Source organism: Ochotona curzoniae, unplaced genomic scaffold, assembly GCF_017591425.1.
Source record: "Ochotona curzoniae isolate NIBS_2020 unplaced genomic scaffold, NIBS_Ocur_1.0 scaffold_4683, whole genome shotgun sequence".
Taxonomy (NCBI): Eukaryota; Metazoa; Chordata; class Mammalia; order Lagomorpha; family Ochotonidae; genus Ochotona; species Ochotona curzoniae.
This window is the reverse complement of record NW_024467121.1, coordinates 22,822,754-22,837,885: the sequence shown is the minus strand read 5'-3', so window position 1 is coordinate 22,837,885 and position 15,132 is coordinate 22,822,754. Positions and strand designations below refer to the sequence as shown.

Here is a 15,132-nt window from a genome sequence, read left to right as displayed (position 1 = left end):
TGAATCACAGAAATTCTTTGGCTGTGAGTAGAGTCCCATGAAACACCATCCCTGACTCTTGGATAATGTAGCGCTTAAGCATTTGCTTTCTATAGAAAGACAACCAACTTGGCATTGTATTTGAAGGTACTTGTATGATTATCTTTATAATTTGAAATTATTTTCTGGAAAAATAGCATTTTTTCCCTAAGAAAATGTCCATTTTTTCTTCAGTCTTCTTCTAATTTAAACAATATTGAGTGTATGTATGTTCCATGGCAAGCATTTTCAAGGTTTTCAAAGTAACATGATAAACAAAAAGCATTAAGCGCTGGTGTCATGGACTTTATCTTCAATGGCAGAACAAACTGCCAGTAACCAAATAAAATCATGTGACAGTGACCAGGAAGGGGAGAGAAAAAAGCACCAACTTGGACAGAATAGTCGTCAGAAGCTCCATTCAATCCCTTGCCACATATCTTTCTCTTTTTGATAGTATGGGGCCCTTTGTGTGGGCTTGGTTTTGCAAATATTTACTCAGAACCATGCTGCTGTAGAATGCACATCCGATTAGTCAAGCTGGTGCATGCCTGTGTGTTTGCAAAAAGTAAAAAGCTTGGCAGGTATGATGTACAAGTGAAACTTTCCAAATTTCTTCTGTTACTTTTGAGCTCTCTCCTTTTGTCTGAGTATAAAAAAAAAGTTGCTTATTAGAACAAAAAACAAAGAACAAAAAAGTTGCTAATAAGTACAGCAACTTTAAAAAAATATTTATTTATTTTTATTAGAAAGATTTACAACGAGAAGGAAGGACAACCAGGAAGATCTTGCATTTCCTGATTCACTCGCCAAGAGGCTACAATGGCCAGACCGGAGCAGATCCGAAGCCAGGAGCCAGGAGCCTCTTCTGGGTCTCCCATGTGGGTGCAGGGTCCCAAGGCTTTGGACTGTCCTTGACTGCTTTTCCAGGCCACAATCAGGGAGCTAGATCGGAAGTGGAGCAGCTGGGATTAGAACTGGCGCCCATATGGGATCCCGGCACATTCAAGGCGAGGACTTTAGCTGCTAGGCCACTGTGCTGGGTCCCTCCAACATGGTAATGTTGAGAAACGGTTCCCCACTTTAACTCTTTAAGAGGTGGGAGCTAGTCAAAGGTTATTGAAGGTACTGCCTTTAGAAGGGATTAACATAATTTTGCAAGCTCTTTGTTAGTTCTCCCAAAAACTGGTCACCATAAGTGGCTGAGCTTGCTCTGGTTCACATTCAGTTGTCTGCCCTGCAGTTGTTTCATGACTTACTCTAAATTGTTCAAACATGGAACATCATGAGGTGGAAGCAGCTTTACAACATGAGGACCTAACACCAGCACCGCCCTCCAAGCCTCCAGGCTGCTCACCAGGCTCCATCTCAGCATGCGTACTTGTCATTCATCATGCCTTTCCTCTCCTGTGACTCCCTCCATGAGTTGTGTGTTGTTGTTTTTTTTTCCTTAGAAACGAGAATACTGGTGCTGTGTTTGTTAATCTTCGACCTAGTAAATATTCAAAAGCATGCACAGCATCCCAAAAGGTAAGTGAAATTGGTTGAAGAAGAAAAAAAAATGTGTTAGTGATAAGCAAAATAACAGATATTACCTCCACATAACACCACTCCCTTGTTATTTAGCAACACCTACAATGCTTCCCTGTAAGGTTGGCATTTTATTTTGACTACAGAAGGTAAGATTTCTGCCTTCTGTGAATGCATTGTCTAAGGGGGATTATACAAGTAAATGTATATAAAATATAAAATTGTGAGAGTTCAAAGATTGAAAGATAAATAGAACTGTAAAAGAAAACTAAAATTAATGGGAAAAACTAAAATTGAATATGGTTTGTCAGGACTGCAAGTCATGTCCATATTTACCCTGTTTATTTATTCAAAAGATTTATCACTTGCTCATTCAGAAAGCTTGTTTTCTGTATGTGATTGTTTCTGTGCTTCAGTATACATGTTAGGTAGTTAGAATTAGGAAGATGAAAAGATAAAGTGTCTCCTCTGGAGGCAAACAAAACTAGATTTGGTTAAGCTGCCTGTGTCCCAGGAGTTTCTGGGTTTAAGTTCTAACTTGCACTTGGCTCTAGTTTTGTGCTAAAGCAGAGCATGGGAGCCAGCTCAATTAGCTTAGTCCCTATTACTAATACAGGAGGCACAGATTGAGTTCCCAGCTCCTGGCTTTGCCTTAGGCCACCCTGGCCATTGCAAGCATGTAGTCAGTGAGTCAGTGGCTGAGAGAGCTCTCTCCCTCACACAAGTAAATTAAGAGGCATAGGTACAAGTAGCTCAAAGGAAACAGTAGCAATTATGATTGGAGGAAGAAAAGCAAAAAGAACAGCTACATAAGTGACTGCTGAAGAAAGAAGTTCCCGCAGGCAAGTACAAAGGGAATTCCAGGATCAAACTGTGGACAAAAGGTATGAAATAGTAACAGGTCATTCAAGCCTCCAGAAGTATTATGACACTAAAAACAAATTCTTCACAACCCCACCTCCACACTAGAAAATGCTTCATTTCTTATTCCTTCTCAGCCTAATATTCAGCAAGCATATATTGGGTGCCTCCTATATACCAGGCATTGTGTTATACTTGGAGAATACAAACTGCAGTGGGCATTGATCCCTGCCTGTCAGGACCCTATCACGACGCGTCTATTCCTACCGGGACAGGATTCGCCAAATTTAGGGAGAACGCTGACTAAGGCAGATGTGGTCTTCTCCTCCTCCTCCTTCCTCTTGTTTGGTTTTATTCATTTATTGAAAGCAAGAGAGAGATCTTCCATCTACTGGGTCACTCCCCACATGGCTACAACAATCAAGGCTTAACCAGGCTGAAGCCAGGAGCCAGGAACTTCATCTGGGTCTCCTACATGGGTGGCAGGAGCACAAGGACTTGCATCATTTTTCCACTACTTTCTCAGGTGCATTACTGGGGATCTGGATGGGAAGTTGAGCAACCAGGACCCAAACCAGCACATATATGGGATGCCAGCATCATAGACAACAACTTTACCCTGTAGTTCACAATGCTGGCCCCAAGGCAGATACTTCTAATCTGAGTTTCCATCCAAACCGTATCGCTCACTCTCTGGACAAGCTACTTCAATACTTTTGAGTCTCTGCTGTCTCATTTGTGAAAGGGGAGAAATGTAACTTCTGTCTCACATGATTATGCAGAGTATTAAATGATATTGTCTGAGTGCCTGTCACAGGGTCATTACCTGGCAGTACTGGTTTCCTCCTGTTCTGTCCCCTTCGTCCTTCCCTCACTCCCAGGCCAGGATATTTCATGCAGCCACTTCCTGGGCCACTGTGGAGGTCAGTGTTGACCCCCCTCACTGAAATAGAAACCTGGGATAGTCCTTTAAGCAAAAGGAAAATGTGACCTTGTGGAAGGCAGCACTCCAATCAGCCAAGGCGATCAATACCTGTACACCTGTACACATCTGCATAACTTGCTCAGCTCCAGTGCCTCATCTTCAGGCTCCTGGACAAGCATGTCCCCGGCCTGCAGCTAAATGTGGGACACAGGGGCCCAGCTCTGCATGTATTCAGAACCATGGCCCACAGAATTCTCCAGCTGAAACAAGTTCAGCCATTGTCAAACTTGCTCGACCGGATGGGTGTGGGCGGACCCACTGGAATGGAAAGGAGCCTGTCTTCTTTGTCACTTTGTCATCTGAGCCAAGCAGCAGAGCACCAACAAAACCCACAGCTCCAACAAGGTGGCATCCCACTTTCAAAGCCAGTGCCAACAGCCAGAAAGGTAGACATACAGACCAGCCCCAGAGGGTCTCTATGATCACTTCCAAAATGAAACTTCCAAAGGGAGAGAAAAATCTTAACTCTGTCTCATGTGTTCCTCTGTGGGACACCTGTAGAATTTCTGTTTCCCATCAAGTGCATTGTGGAGCATGGCGTGGGGAAGACAGGAAATGTGCTAGACCTATCATAGCACTCCAGAAAAATTTGTTTGCCTGTTTGAGGGCTAGTTTTTTGCACATCAAGTGACATTCTTGGTAATTTCCTGTCTAAGAAACAAAGTGTCATGGCACAACATGTCTGTGATGATATTTGTGGATTTTGCACTAGACTGTTTACTTCCAGAGAAGCATGGCCTGTGTTAACAACACTTCACAGTCCTGGGGTTCAGTGCAGTGGCTTAATTGGCTAATCCTTCTCTTTAAGCACCAGGATCCCATAGGGGTGCGGATTCATGTCCCGGCTATTCTACTTCCCATCCAGCTCCTTGCTGGTTGCCTGGGAAAGTAGTGGAGGATAGTTCAAAACCTTGGGACCCTGCACCCACATGGGAGACCCAGAAACTCCTGGCTCCTGGCTTCAGATGAGCTTAGCTCTGGCCATTGCACCTGTAGCTGACACTGTAGGACAATTTATCATGTTTTCTGTGTTATGTTATAGGATCCACAGGCAGTTTGTTTTCAAACCACACACATATATACAATTTTTTTTAACAAGTTAAGAAGGGTCATAATTGTGGCACAGCACATTAAACCAATGCCTGTGACAGTCACACCCCATATGAGTGCCAGTTTGAGCCTAAGCTGCTCCACTTCCAATCCAGCTCCTTGTTAATGTGCCAAGAAAGGCAGCAGAAGATAGGTCAAGTGGTTTGTCTCCTATCATCCAGTGTGGGAGATCTGGATAGAGTTTCAAGCTGCTAGCTCTGGACTGGCCTAGATCTGGCTGTTGTGACCATTTGGGGAGTAAGCCAGTGGGTGGAAGATTAGATAGATAGATAGATAGATAGATAGATAGATAGATAGATAGATAGATAGATAATCTTCTCATCACTCTCTGTAACTCTTTTAAAAAATGAGTAAGTCTTTAAAACAAACAAATAAATAGGATCTGGAACAATGGATCAATTTGCTAATCCTTCCATTGTAAGAACCAGCATCCCATATGGGCACCAGTTCTTGACCTGGCTGCTCCACTTCCCATCCAGCTCCCTGCTTGTGACCTGGGAAAGCAGTCAAGTTTGGCCCAAAGCCTTAGGATCCTATACCCGCACTGGAGACCTGGAGAAAGTTCCTGGCTCCTGGCTTTGGATAGGTGCAGCTCCAGCCATTGCAGTCACTTGGGGAGTGAATCATCAGATGGAAGATCTTCCTCTCTGTATATCCAACTTTGCAATAAAAATAAATGAATCTAAAAAAAAAAAAAAGGAATGTATTCTTTCTTTTTTTTCTTTTTTTTTTTAAAGATTTATTTATTTATTGGAAAGTCAGATATACAGAGAGGAGGAGAGACAGAGAGGAATATCTTCCTTCCGATGATTCACTCCCCAAGTGAGCGCAACAGCCGATGCTATGCCGATCCGAAGCCAGGATTCAGGAATTTCTTCCGGATCCCACAGGGGTGCAGGGTCCCAAGCCTTTAGGCCGTCCTCGACTGCTTTCCCAGGCCACAAGCAGGGAGCTGGATGGGAAGTGTAGCTGCCGGGATTAGATCCAGCGCCCATATGGGATCCCGGGCGCAGTGCGTTCAATGCGAGGACCTTAGCCGCTAGGCCACGCCGCTGGGCCCAGAATGTATTCTTTCATTAAAAAAAGAAAAAGAGTAATGGTTAAAACAAATATCCATAAAACACAGAATTAGGGCAAAAGTTTTATACTTACTGCCTGAGAGGTGGCACTATGGCACATCAGGTTAAGCCACTGCCTGCCACACCAGCATCCCATATCGGAGCTCTGGGTCAGTACCAGCTGCTCTGCTTCCAACCCAGCTCCACACTAATGTTCCTTGAAAATCAGAGGAAGATGACTGCTGAGCCTGGGTCCCTGACACCCACAGGGAGAACCAGATGGAACTCCTGACTCCTGTCCTTGGTCTGGCCCTCACTGGCCATTGCAGACATTTAAAGAGTGGGCCAGCAGCTAGAAAATTCTTGCTTGTTCTTTCTCTCGCTCTCTCTCTCTCCTTTACCCTCTCCTCTCTCTGTCATTCTGCTTTTCAAATAAAACCTATCTTTTTTTTTTAAAGAGTGATAACCATTTTATTTACAATGGAAATTATGATGAATGTCAGCATAATTGTATCAAAGTACTGAGTTTAGCAAACTTTACAGGTAGTAATTTAGCTAATATATCTTTTAAATACCATACTTATGAAAGAATATTTTAAAAAGTCAGGGGGGAAATGGACTTATTTTGACGCAGAAAAATAAATCCAAAAAATAGTTGGCCTGTTGCCAATGTTCTTACCAATACTGAATGTTGCTACTTCAAGTAAGAATTTAAGAAATGAGATGCTATTTTACATCAATACCATGATAATCTAGTGGTTTACTAGGACGAAGGGGACAAAAGATAAGTAGCTGGATATATCATAGAAATATGCCATCTGAATCAGGATATTGGATACAGATGAGTCCAATTAGTCTAGGTGTTTTTAGCCACAAACCCAGTTTCTGTTCCTGCCCAGGCTAACCAGCACTATTCAACTCCTTAGCCCACAACAGACTCCGATATTGAAAAGGTCATTATAGGTGGCCATCCCTAATTACCCACCCACTGCAACATCTGAAACATTTTTTGAGTGCTACCATGATACTACATGAGGAAAATTACACACCTAGCTCCATGAGATAGATCATGTCCAGGTGCATCATCTGTAAGATTCATTTCTGTCTGGGGTGAACTTTGTGATACATTAGGTTAAGTTGCTACTTGCAATACTCACATTCCATATGGAGTGCCTGGTTCAAGTTCAGCTTCTCCAGGCTTCCAACCCAGCTTCCTGCCAAAGCACCTGAGAGATGCTTAAGTATTTCTTCCTTGCATCTCACACAGGAGACTCAGATGGAGTTCCAAGCTCTTGGCTCCCTCCCGGCCTAGCCCTAGTGACTATGAGCCTTTAGGGATTAAGCCAGTGGATGAAAGATGCATCTCTCAGTCTCTTTCTGCCTTTCAGAGAAATAAAGCTTTTTTAAAACTTGCCTCTGCCCATGAATATAAGTGTATACAAAAACAAACTTATTTCATATTTAGACTTTGGTCATACTCATACCATCATTACCTTTACGCCAGTGTTTCAGAGTATTTAAAATACTTCTGTTCCCAAGCAGTGTGAGTAGGGGACACTCAACCTGTTGTGTCAAATCAAAATGGTGACTATTTTCAGCTGTATTGATATTTTAGCTCATGTGAATCAGAACTGCTAAATTCACTACCTAAACTATTTCATTTTAGGTGTTCCAAATAGCTGTTGGCTGCGACATTAGTAAATTCATTAGGGTCAAAGGGTAAGTTTATTTTCATCTGACTTGTCTTAGTCTTTATGTTTTAAAACAGTGAACAAAGTGGCATTCACTAGTAATATAATGTGTTAGCCTAATTACATTCATAATGAATTCAACACTGTATTGAGGGCTGGGCATTTAGAAACATTTGTGAAGTTAAATTTTTTTAAAGATTAATTTTTATTATTTTTTTATTGGAAAGGTGGATATACAGAGAGGAGAGACAGAGAGGAAGATCTTCCATCCGGTGATTCACTCCCTAAGTGAGCACAACGGCCGATGCCATTCCAATCCGAAGCCAGGAGCCTCTTCCGGGTCTCCTGCACAGGTGCAGGGTCTTAAAGCTTTGGGCCGTCCTCGACTGCTTTCCCAGGCCACAGGCAGGGAGCTGGAAGGGAAGCGGGGCTGCTGGGATAGAACCAGCGCCCATATGGGATCCTGGGCATGCAAGGCGAGGACCTTGACCACTTGCGCCACCACGCCGGGCCCGTGAAGTTAAATTTTAAAAAATAGAAATGCTCGGGTCACACACTGGCCTGAGAGAGCAGTGCAGGAAGGTCCAAAGCCTTGGGACCCTGAATCCATGGGAGACCCAAAAGAAGCTCCTGGCTCCTGGCTTCAGGTCAGCTCAGCTCTGGTTATTGCAACTACCTGAGGAATGAACCAGTGGATGGAATATCTCTCTCCTTCTCTCTGTAAACCTGCCTTGCAAATAAAAATAAATCTTTTAAAAATGTAAATGTTATATATATGTATAGCCTGGCATTGTAGCCTAATGGTTAAAGTCCTCACCTTGTATACACCAGATTCCCATATGAGTGCCAGTTCATATCCCAGCTGCTCCACTTCCCACCCATCTCCCTGCTTGTGGCCTGGGAAAGCAATTGAGGACAGCCAAGAGCCTTGGGATCCTCACCTGCATGGGAAACCCAGAAGAAACTCCATGCTCCTGGCTTTGGATTGGCTCAGCACCAGCCATTGCAGCCACCTGGGGAGTGAACCAGTGGATGGAAGCTCTTTCTGTCTCTCCTTCTCTCTGTAAATCTTTTAAAAATGTATATATATTTAAGGAATGGTATTTAACTTCATTTTTTTTTTTTTTGCAGATTTCACAAAAAGAACTGTCTTCACCATGACTTTTCTTATGTGATTGACAAGTAAGAAATAGTATTTAACATAAATACTAAATTTTATATTGATGTATTACCAATAATTTACAGTCAGTATTTATTCACTCTACTCCTATTAACATCCATGTATGTTTAGCTTGACATTGCACAATTTTAGCATTAAACGAAATGTGTCAACACTATAATTGCCTTATTGAAAATATTCACGAGAAAGAATCATAGTCTGTTCCATTAATGCAATTGGATTTAAGGGAAAAAAAAGCAAGTCTTACCCATCTATTTGTATTCTCAAAACCTATATTGCTCCCACCATTATAGGAAAAACTTGAGGATATTTTTCTGCTCCAGAGTTTTTGTCTAATTCTATCTGACTGTAGTTAAATTAGAAGTTATGGATTTACCAGAAAAATTTTGACATTAAATACTCTGCTAACTATGTGTTATATTTTGTATTTAATTTTACAAATATGTGGATACTATGATTTCTTAAAGAGTAATTAAGCATGGCATGATAGCCTAGTGGCTAAATTCTCGCCTTGCATGTGCTGGGATCCCATATGGGCACTGGTTCGTGTCCTGGCTGCTCCACTTCCCATCTGCTCTCTGTTGCCTGGGAAAGCGGTGGAGGATGCCCCAAAACTTTGGGACCCTGGACTTGTGTGAGGGACTTGGAAAAAGCTCCTGGCTCCTGGCTTCAGATCAGCTCAGCTCTGGTTGTAGTGGCTTCTTAGGGAGTAAACCAACAGATGAAAGATCTTTCTCTATATATATCCTTCTCTCTTTAAATAGAATGTCTGCCTTTCCAATAAAAATAAATAAATTTTTAAAAATAATTAAGCAAAATTAATTTTTATCTTTATTTTTAAATTTATCATGCTGAGAAAAATGTGGAAGTCCATGTCCCTGAAATATGTAAAAGAACCGTTGAGAAAGCTGAAATTTTCTAATTCTGCTTCATTAAAATAAGTGAAACAATGTTTAACATCCCTTAAGTGACTTTATTAAATCTCAAGAAGGTCAGGAAGGAAGTGGTGGCAAGCTCAAATGTTCCCAGCTTGCTAAACTTGAGGAAGGCACTTGGTAAAATGGAACAGTGAGAAATAATCATTGAACAGTTGGTGAGGACGCTGCTTTTTGGTGTCCATGTGGCAGCTGCACCCAAGATTATAAAATAAGCTGCATGCCTGGGATGTCAGTTCCCTGAGTCTGTACCTTGGAGCGTGAGAACACAACGGCTTTGAGGACTGACAAGGCAGGAAATGTGTGGTGGAGGGTGCTTCTGTTTCCTGGACAGGATGGATTCTGTTGAGAAATCTAAGGAGGTAGCTGAGGTTGAAAATACACATCCAGTGTTGCAGATTGTGACGTACCTTTCACTTGCATCTGTTAACATCCTGGGAAGAAACGCCTTAGAATAGCACAGTGCACATCAGCTTTAAAGCTGTTCATCCTTCTCAGAGTGTGACAAAGTTTGTAGTCTTGAACAACTTTCATATAATTTCTGAGACTAGTGCAATGTCTACAGCGGAGGGCAAGAGTGCAGTAAGCATACATTAATATGTGTCAAGTTGCCTGAAACTTAGTAAGCATTCAGTATTTTATGATTCCATTCATCCATTGACTTCTGTTGTATCTTCTTACTGCTAAAAAAAAAAGTCATAGTTTAGTGTTTAAGTTTGGAAAAAAGAAAATGATCATGAGAAAGTGTCTCTCTTTCTCTTTTTTTTTTTTACAGGTCATATCTGAGGGATCGACCATCTAAAAACTTGGTAAGAAAGTTGTAATTTGGAGTACTGTGTGGTAGCTTAACAGGTTAATCTCCCCTTGCAAGCACTAGGATTCCATACGGGTGCTGATTCATATCTTGCTACTGCACTTCCCATCCAGCTCCCTGCTTGTGACCTGGGAAAGCATTGAAAGATGGCCCAAAGCCTTGGGACCCTATGTCTGTGTGGGAGACCCAGGAGAAGCTCCTGGTTCCTGGCTTCAGATCAACTCAGTGCCAGATATTGTAGAACCATCTGGGTAGTGAACGAGTGGATTGAATATCTTTCTGTCTCTTCTTCTCTCTGTAGATCTGCCTTTCAAATAAAAAAATAATAAATCTTTTTTGAAAGAAAATTGTAATTTTACTTATGGTCCAAATATGTAAAATAACTAAAACAATTTTTCCTTTTCTAGAAAGTAAGATATGCCTGGGAACTCTATGGCTGCCCCAAGAGGCTAAATTTTACAGAAAAGTTCCAACCTGTGATTCAATTGTAAGTATACACTCATCAAAATTACTAACTTATTTCAAAAGTTTGAAAATAAAATTTGAGAACAAGATAAATTACTCATGCATGTAATAATGTAAATATTTTTGAGTACTCAATAAGACTTGGTTTCTTTAGAGAGTGTGACAGATAGACAAACAGATGAAGATTTTCCATCTATTGGTTCACCCTCTATATGGTTGCAAAAAGCCAGGAACTGGGAGCTTCATCCAGGTCCCCCACATGAGTTAGGGACCCAAGCACTGGGTCATCCTGTGCTGCCTTCCCTGGCATGTTAGCAGAGAGCTATGTCGAAAGTAGAACAGTAGACAGTTCCACTTCCCATCCAGCTCCCTCCTTATGCCCTGGAAAGCAGTGGAGATGACCCAAGACCCTGGGATCCTGAAACTGAATGGAAGACCCAGAAGAGGCTCCTGATTCCTGGATTCAGATTGGCTCAGCTCTGGCCTTTGCAGCCATCCGGAGAGTGAAATACCAGATGGAAGATCTTTTGCTTTGTCTCACCTTTTCTCTGTTAAAAAAAAAAAAAATAGAGCAGCAGGAACTTAAACCATCACCCATGTGGGACCCTGGCAATGTAAGCAATGACTTAGTCCACTGTGCCTCAACACCAGACCCAAGATTGATTTTTAGTAGTAGTTAAATGTAGTTTCTAACAGTTGAGAAAGGATGCAATGGAATAGCTGAAACCCAGGAGGATAAGATTTCTTTCTTTTTTTTTTCCTTTTTTAAGATTTATTTTATTTTTATTGGAAAGGCAGATATACAGAGAGGAGGAGAGACAGAGAGGAAGATCTTCTGTCTGATGATTCACTCCCCAAGTGAGCGCAACGGCCGATGCTATGCCAATCCAAAGCCAGGATCCAGGAACTTCTTCCTGGTATCCCACACAGGTGCAGAGTCCCAAGGCTTTGGGCTGTCCTCGACTACTTTCCCAAGCCACAATCAGGGAGCTGGATAGGAAGTGGAGCTGCTGGGATCAGAACCGGCGCCCATATGGGATCCCGGCGCAGTGCGTTCAAGATGAGGACTTTAGCCGCTAGGCCACGCCGCCGGGCCCCAATACAAAACTTAAAATGCAGAAAACTACGAGAGGCAAGTGTCCCATTTCCACTATTTTAGGCATTCTAAATGAAATTGTGATGACTATGTAATGACTTACCTGTTTGGACACCTGTCCAGTTATACTGTGAGGGGAAATGACTACAAGTGGAATTTCTATCCTACAACACTAAAATTTTAGTCAAGAAAGACCTTGAGCTTTTAGGGACCTCTTGTGGGGGAGGGATGCTTTCTGAGATCTCAGGGTGTGTTGGTGTACAAGTCATGAATCAAGAGCTCCGAATTCGTTTTGCCACCCACCATTTCCCTGCTGGGACTCAGAAGATTCTGCCAGCCTGTTCTGCTCCCAGCGCCCCCTCCCATGGCCCTTTGAAGATTATACCTGTGCCTTTTCCTTCTGCCACCCTGCACCTACACTCCTGCCATTGTTCTCTGTGCTATCGGGCTCATCTGCCATCTTCAGTTTTGATCTTCTTCTAGACATCCAGTCATGTCAGTGTTTCTCCTGGCTGTCCAAGATATTCTTTCTTCCACTAAGGCCTATTTTTGCTTGTTCATATATTTATTGTGCAATACTTCATCCACCAGGAATTTTTTTTTTAATTAATGTTCTTTCCCAGAGATGTACAATTGTCAAACCAGCTCATCATCGTTAAACACCTTTATGTGAAGCTCTGTGTTGATACACTGGAAGTTCAAAGAAAAATCACAGGATCTTTACCCTGCCAAGCTGAAGTCTTGTGCATTGTAGACCCATAAGAGTTGGTGTGCTATGTGGAATGACAGAAAAGAATGGCATGTGGACGTGTTCAGGGACCTTCACAGGCATGTTAGCAGGGAACTGGACCAAAAGTGGAAACTTACGAAACTTATGAAACTCCAAAGAGAATAATGTGACCCAGTCATGAAAGGAGGTGAAGTCTGGAAAACTTGCATCAGAGCTTAGTCATAGAACCATAAAGAATCATGACTATCAGTAACAATAATTAGAGGCAGAGAAAGGGAGGGTAAAGCAAATTCCACAGGAAAACAAAAGCAGTATCTTTGAGCAAGAAAGTCTATAATGCAAACAACCTGATGTTACAAAGTGAGTTTGGAAGTGTCAAGGGAAAAGCTGGAAATCTCCCAGACAGAGAGGTGTTGGCAGGATCCTGTAAGGCGTTCTAGCCGTTCTGTGGCACAGTGGCATGAGCCAGTACTTATTTTGGCCAGTTAGTTGTCTCCAAGAAAATCACACAAGGTGAATTTCAGGGAACTGAGTCTAAGCAGGAAGAACAGCTAGTGACGTGCATTTAGGAATAACAGATGACTGAAAGAGAAACAAGGACAAAGAATAAAAATCATCTATGAAAAAATAGCAATTGTAATAAGCAAAACTTGGTAAGTGATACTTCTGAGTGGTAAGGAAAAGAAAATGAGGAGGGGAAACAGGTCCAAGGATGAAGATATAATCCACAAACTTGCACAAATTTCTTTTTTTAAAAGATTTATTTATTTTATTGCAAAGTCATATATACAGAAAGGAAGAGAGACAGGAAGATCTTCCGTCTGACGATTCACTCCCCTACTGACCACAATGACCAGAGCTGCGCCCATCTGAAGCCAGGAGCCTCCTCCAGGTCTCCAACGCAAGTGCAGGATCCCAAGGCTTTGGGCCATCCTTGACTGCTTTCCCAGGCCACAAGCAAAGAGCTGGATGGGAAGTGGAGCTGCCAGGATTAGAACTGGTGCCCGTATGGGATCCTGGCACGTTCAATGCAGGGACTTTAGCTGCTAGGCCATGCCGCTGGGCCCTAAATTTCCACAAAATTCTTCCCCCTCACCTGTCTATGTTCAAGTACCTGTGACCTCCGTCTTTTACTGCTGCCGGTCTCTCTGTATATTTAAGGCTTATCACTTTGTCTGGAACTAGGGTCCCACCTCCGTTCCTAACTAGAATTATTGCTTCTAAAATTCTTTACCTCTCTCTCCTGCATCATCTCCCCTATCTCCACTCCATCGCATAAAATGCAGTTCTTTCTCTCACAAAATAGACACAGAAGGCTTCTATTTCTCAACTCTTTGATTCTTTCATCTATCATACCATCTATCATGTATCAACGACTACTATCCCTTTCCATTTCCCTGCAGCCTAGCTTTTGCAGCCACCATTCCTTTGGCATGCTGGCCAACATGAGAAAGATGGGAATTCAATGACTCAGTTCAGTCACCTTCCCTGGCAGAGTAAGTGAAGAGCAGAAATAGACCAACAGTGTTCCACACATTGAGCCGCCTCCACCTAAAAGGAAATATCAAGTTGCTAATCCTCCTTAGCAATAACATAAAATGAGAAGCATTATCAGCCAAAGATTAACCCTACCAAGACAAAACAAAGCCAAAAACAATGTTCAAGAGGTAATAAGGAAATGGAATGCAGAAACAAGATCCAGAAAGAATATTCAGACAAATACAAGGACAACACAAATAGAATTATAGAAGCAATGGGAATAGGAATTTTCCAGAAGAAAGGGGGGATAAAAACATCAGTTTCAGAGAGCTAATAAGCTAGTATTTTCCACTGGATTTGGATGTTTGTGATCTTTATGAAGTGGTCTCTCTGAAGTGGTAATAACAGAAAATGATCAGCAAACCTTTAGCAATAGAAGGAAATAGAGTCCGCATTTTTTTCTTTTATTTTTTCTTTTTTATTCAGTTGAAAAGACACAGAGTTTTCCATATGCTGGTTTATCCCCAAATTCCTGTATCAGCTGTGGCTGGGCCAGGCTGAATCCAGGGCCTAGAACTCCAGATGATTTTCCCAACTAGTTGAGACAGCACCACTGCCTCCTGGGTTACATTTTATTTTTTTTATTTTTTTTTTTTAAAGATTTATTTTTATTATGTTTTTATTGGAAAGGCGGATATACAGAGGAGAGACAGAGAGGAAGATCTTCCGTCCGATGATTCACTCCCCAAGTGAGCGCAACGGGCCGATACTATGCCGATCCGAAGCCAGGAGCCTCTTCCGGGTCTCCCACACGGGTGCAGGGTCCCAAAGCTTTGGGCTGTCCTCGACTGCTTTCCCGGGCCACAGGCAGGGAGCTGGAAGGGAAGCGGGGCTGCCGAGATTAGAACCGGTGCCCATATGGGATCCCTGGCGTGCAAGGCGAGGACTTAACCACTTGCGCCACCGCGCTGGGCAACTAAAGGAGTTGGAAGCAGCTGTTCTACTACGGTCATGGATATCCCAAACAACATTCTAACCTCTGTGTCAGGAGCCCACCCCAGTCAATATTTCTCCATCTCTCACTCTCACCCTCTATGCTTTTTTTTTTAAGCCATTAGTGATAAAGCAGATTGAATTTTCTTGAGTCCTTCCCCACCCACGATAGACAGACACAACTTTC

General features: G+C 42.4%; 1 protein-coding gene across 1 annotated transcript in view; it reads left to right on the top strand.

Annotated features, from left to right (window-relative positions):
• CATSPERE (catsper channel auxiliary subunit epsilon) overlaps nt 1-15,132 on the top strand; it is a 106,928-nt gene that overhangs the window by 64,746 nt on the left and 27,050 nt on the right. The window contains exons 13-17 of the mRNA XM_040967967.1: nt 1,473-1,548; nt 7,229-7,281; nt 8,385-8,435; nt 10,144-10,177; nt 10,590-10,669. Coding sequence (XP_040823901.1) covers nt 1,473-1,548; nt 7,229-7,281; nt 8,385-8,435; nt 10,144-10,177; nt 10,590-10,669 — 294 coding nt within the window. The remainder of the gene's footprint in view (nt 1-1,472; nt 1,549-7,228; nt 7,282-8,384; nt 8,436-10,143; nt 10,178-10,589; nt 10,670-15,132) is intronic.